At 40.3% G+C, this 4188-nt stretch overlaps 1 protein-coding gene across 1 annotated transcript in view; it reads right to left on the bottom strand.

Moving 5' to 3' along the window:
- LOC117952292 overlaps positions 1 to 4188 on the bottom strand; it is a 23180-nt gene that overhangs the window by 12263 nt on the left and 6729 nt on the right. Inside the window, 5 exon segments of the mRNA XM_034884434.1 lie at positions 4 to 17; positions 671 to 876; positions 1292 to 1384; positions 1778 to 1965; positions 2090 to 2144. Of these exon segments, the coding sequence (XP_034740325.1) occupies positions 4 to 17; positions 671 to 876; positions 1292 to 1384; positions 1778 to 1965; positions 2090 to 2144 (556 nt within the window).

Raw genomic sequence — 4188 nt, 5'->3', positions numbered from 1 at the left:
CACTAGGAGGGTGAAACCTGGTGATGAGAAAGACAGAAAGAAAGAGACTTTGGTCAGGTGTTTTGGAACTTTTTACTCCTGTGACTAAAGGAGCATTTTAAACGGCTGCTCTCCTTTATTATGGTTAGCTCCAGCATGTAAAGATGACTCTTTGTACAAACAGCTACACTTTCACACAAATTTCCACATGCAGAGCTTATTTCAGGGACATAAAAGGAAGTAGGTTTTTAGCATTTCATTATTTGATAAACAAGCAAATAATGTGGCGGGTCATTTGACTTGGTGTAAACACTTGCCAAATGGAGTCCTGTGTGATATTTTCCTCCACTAGCACTAATTGTGCTAGCAGTACCCACAGAGCCTCTGCTGTCCTTGAGATGAACATAACACACCTTTTACAGCTATTTGACACCATTAACAGAGTGCACATTACACAGCACAGGCCTCCTTGTAAACTACACTGCAGAGATCAGCAGAGTCAAAAATGGATCTTTTTAGAGTCATGTGGATACTTGTTCTAAGAACTGCTCAACAGTGAACTGGCTTTATATCTATTAAATTATCACTGCAATGACCCGGCAGTGATTACAAAACCTACTGCAATTTTGCTTTTGGACTAAAGACATTACAATGTCCATGTCCAATAGGACTCACGCCATGAGGTTTTTACCTCTTGGGGATGTTGTGCGCCTCATTAGAGAACCTCATCAATCTGCCCTGGATCTCAATGCCGATGTTAAATGCCAGCAGGAAATCCATGCCACTGGGTTTGCTGTTAGCAGACATCATTTCACTAAGTGCCAACACAGCAGGAAGGACTGCTCCTGAGGGATGAGTGGCAGGGTGCCAAGTATCATCAAAGTCCATGGAGTGAGTCTGCAAAAAAGAAAAAACACATTTTCAAGTACAAAATGATTGTGAATCACGGTACATAAAACAATACAGTAGCCAGCTTTAAACACTGTCTTTGTATACATGATGCGTTGCATCTCTTTTCTCAGTTACCATTCACGGCCATTGTATATTTAATTTAAAATGACTTCAATTGCCATAACATGGCCTCATCCACTGGAGTCAAATACATGTGGCAGAAATTAGCTTGACCTCCTTCTTTACAAAGGAGGCAAGCTATGTTTACAGACATGCTGGAAATTTGGGGTCAATTTAACGTTAGCAGAGTGTACCATAGCTGAGTATAAAATATCTATAGTTTGCTGTGGTAATGGGATAAGTGCACCTGAGGTGCAATTTGGACAATGGAGACCCATTTGGCCTTCCCATTTATACTCACTGCCACTCCATTGACGAAAGCTGCCAGTGTCGGGGAGAGCCTGGTGCCCCTGCGTCCGTACACAGAGCTGATGTCATCAGGAGCATACATGTGCTGAAGGGGAAAAGACGGAGACAGGTAAACACAGGGAGTTGTCACTAGGACATTTTTAATACAACAGTCACAGATTGTGCCATCACATGTTTACAGTGAACTTCACTTTATAAAGCTCTGGCATAGAACTCTTCAATTGAAGCTGTTAGTTTCTTTGTAAGTCATATGTCAAACAACATAATTCACCACACATTAAAACCCTGCCCGTTCCAAGACACAATTGAGCATAATAACCTGAGATTTTTTTTTTGTACTCACTTCATCTGTCCACACACAGCTGTTGCACTGACTTATGACTACTGTTCACATAAGGTCAAGCAATTTCTTTCATCTATCTTATACTGCCTCTTATCAGATAAGACCTTAAAGTTATTTCTTTCCCCTCTGCCTCACCTGGCAGTGCTGCAGGACCAGCTCAAACACGTCTGTTGTGCTGCCAATCACACCAACTCCAATGCTGTCCAGCACCATCCTTTTGCTGCGGTGGAGCACCACAGAGGACAGGTGCTGGGGCTTTACTTCACTGATGAACTTCCCAAAGCTAGCTGTGACTGTGTCATCAGGGGCCGGGCGCTTTAAGACTGCAAGGGTGAAAGAGAAAAAAAATGGATAAAGAGAAACGTTTAATATTTCTTTCAATAAGTACAAATGCTGTCTGGAATGACTGAGACTTCTATTTGGACAAGAGAACAGAGTTAAGTTTACCATTCAATGCAGATTTATGCAGTCCTCTGACAGCCCACACTGGTCTAATGGTTTTCTGCAGGACAGAAGTTAGAATATAGTTACTGGCACCTGTAAACCACTAAGTGTCACTTCATTGTATTTTAATTATGCTTCCCGTTCTTACAGATTCATTACAGGTTGCAAACACATAGATGGATTTTCTGCCTTTTCTTTGTCAGACTCAGGCCTAATTACATTAACCTTTTAGTGGATATTGGCATCACTTAAGTGCAAACTGAGCATGTGCGCACCTTTAAAAAAAGCTATTGTAAAGTGTCACAGGTGTGGAACAGTATGTGTAATTTGCGCAACATTTAACAAGAGCTCTGTCAAATTCTCTTACCATCTCTTAAAAACACACCCATATTGTTAAAACTATATTGTGATTTTAGAGCTTTGTATTCCTTTGTAAATCCTAGACTGAACAGTTTTGGCATGCCTAGCAATGTCTTTGACTAACTTAAGAATTAACAAAATTCATGGTTACATACTGTAAATCCCTATTAATCAGAAATAGTCCTGTAAAAAATATTGTAAATCTTTACCTGTAATTTGGAGATCATAGCTTCAGTCAGTTGTTGCTCTTCTTTTTTCTTTCTCTTTGATGCAGTAGGTTTGCAGTCAACAGGTTGTTGAAAGGACGGTGGTGCTTTTTGGATCTGCGATATCTGCTTTATATAGTCCAGGGCAATGACACTGTGCTGTGAGGAACAGGGCAGGGCCAGCAACAGAGGTGTATCCATAACAAAAACTTACCAAATTAAATGGTCAGATTTCCATGTTACCACCTTTGTCATCATCATGACCAGAATCACAATTCTCCGAAGAGGAGGAGGAAGGAGAAGTACTTAATTGTCTAAGGTGAAGAGCAGTGATTGTGACTGTGGGGGATTTTCATGAACTCCTCCTACACAAAGGGAGGCCTTATGTATGACAAACTTTCATCCCTGCTTCAGAACAACTCAACAGTTCATCCGTTTGAGCGTCTTCACCAGGTAAGACAGGTTTTGCCATTTGCTGTATTACTAGCTAGCAAACTGCTTTAGTTATGAACAACGAGAACACCAAAATTACAAATCTGAAAACATTTAAATGAAATAATCGAAACCAGTATTGTCTTTTGGGTAAATATCAGTCTGTTAGAAATACGTTTCTCACTTATTCTGGCGGGACGTATGACAAAAGTCTGGGCCCTGTATGAAGTTATACTCTACAGGCCCCCCCTGCATCCATAGCTATTTATTCAAGCATATTTTTGGGCCCTCCCTGGGTACTCAGTCCCCTTTCCACCCCCAGTACGACACACCTGGCTGGCACCTGCTGCTTTCCAGACATTAGAACAGGATTGGTTGATACAGGTACTCCTCAGTGTCTAATGCTACAGTGGGTAAGCCCACTTATGACAAGGCAGGGCTAAAGATTCTCAGGTTTCTGTAGGTATTTAGGGACAGTAGGACTGTAGGACAGTAGGACTTTCCTTTTGACTTTGTTTTCTTACAGTGGGTCATATGTACTTTATAGTACAGTACAGTGAAGTATATACTATATATGTAAAGTATATATGTATATATATTTAATTGGCTTTTAGTCTTTAAAAAGTAAATAATTGTAATATGCTGTGCGAATAGTCAAGTTGTAATTTCCAACCACACACATCAGTGACCTCTCTCTCTGGGATTAACTACTTTGCATCCATATTTCAGCAACGCAGTGACACTGTTTGTTGATACTGTTGTATTTTTAGATTTTGGGGGTGATTCCCACATTTGGTATTGCACATTATATTTACTTCATGGAAAATGTTATACATTCATGTCTATGTCTTCTGTGTAATTTGTTTAATTGTTTTAGTGAAACTGCAGCTTGACAACAAAGACAGGATGGCAACATTAGATGGGTTTCCAGCCAGTTTCTATGGTGAACCAGGAGTGTTAGGCATGTTATCCAATGGGATAAGTGCATTCCTCGTACTCCTACAAAACTTCAATACAGCTCACACTGGCAAAGCACCAGTTGGTGTGGAAAACATACTTGCAGGTAAACCTTTTAGTCAATCTGTGAAAATTATGTTATAAAAA

This window comes from Etheostoma cragini, chromosome 10 (assembly GCF_013103735.1).
Source record: "Etheostoma cragini isolate CJK2018 chromosome 10, CSU_Ecrag_1.0, whole genome shotgun sequence".
Taxonomy (NCBI): Eukaryota; Metazoa; Chordata; class Actinopteri; order Perciformes; family Percidae; genus Etheostoma; species Etheostoma cragini.
The sequence above is the reverse complement of the archived record's forward strand: the minus strand, read 5'-3'. Positions and strand labels throughout refer to the sequence as shown.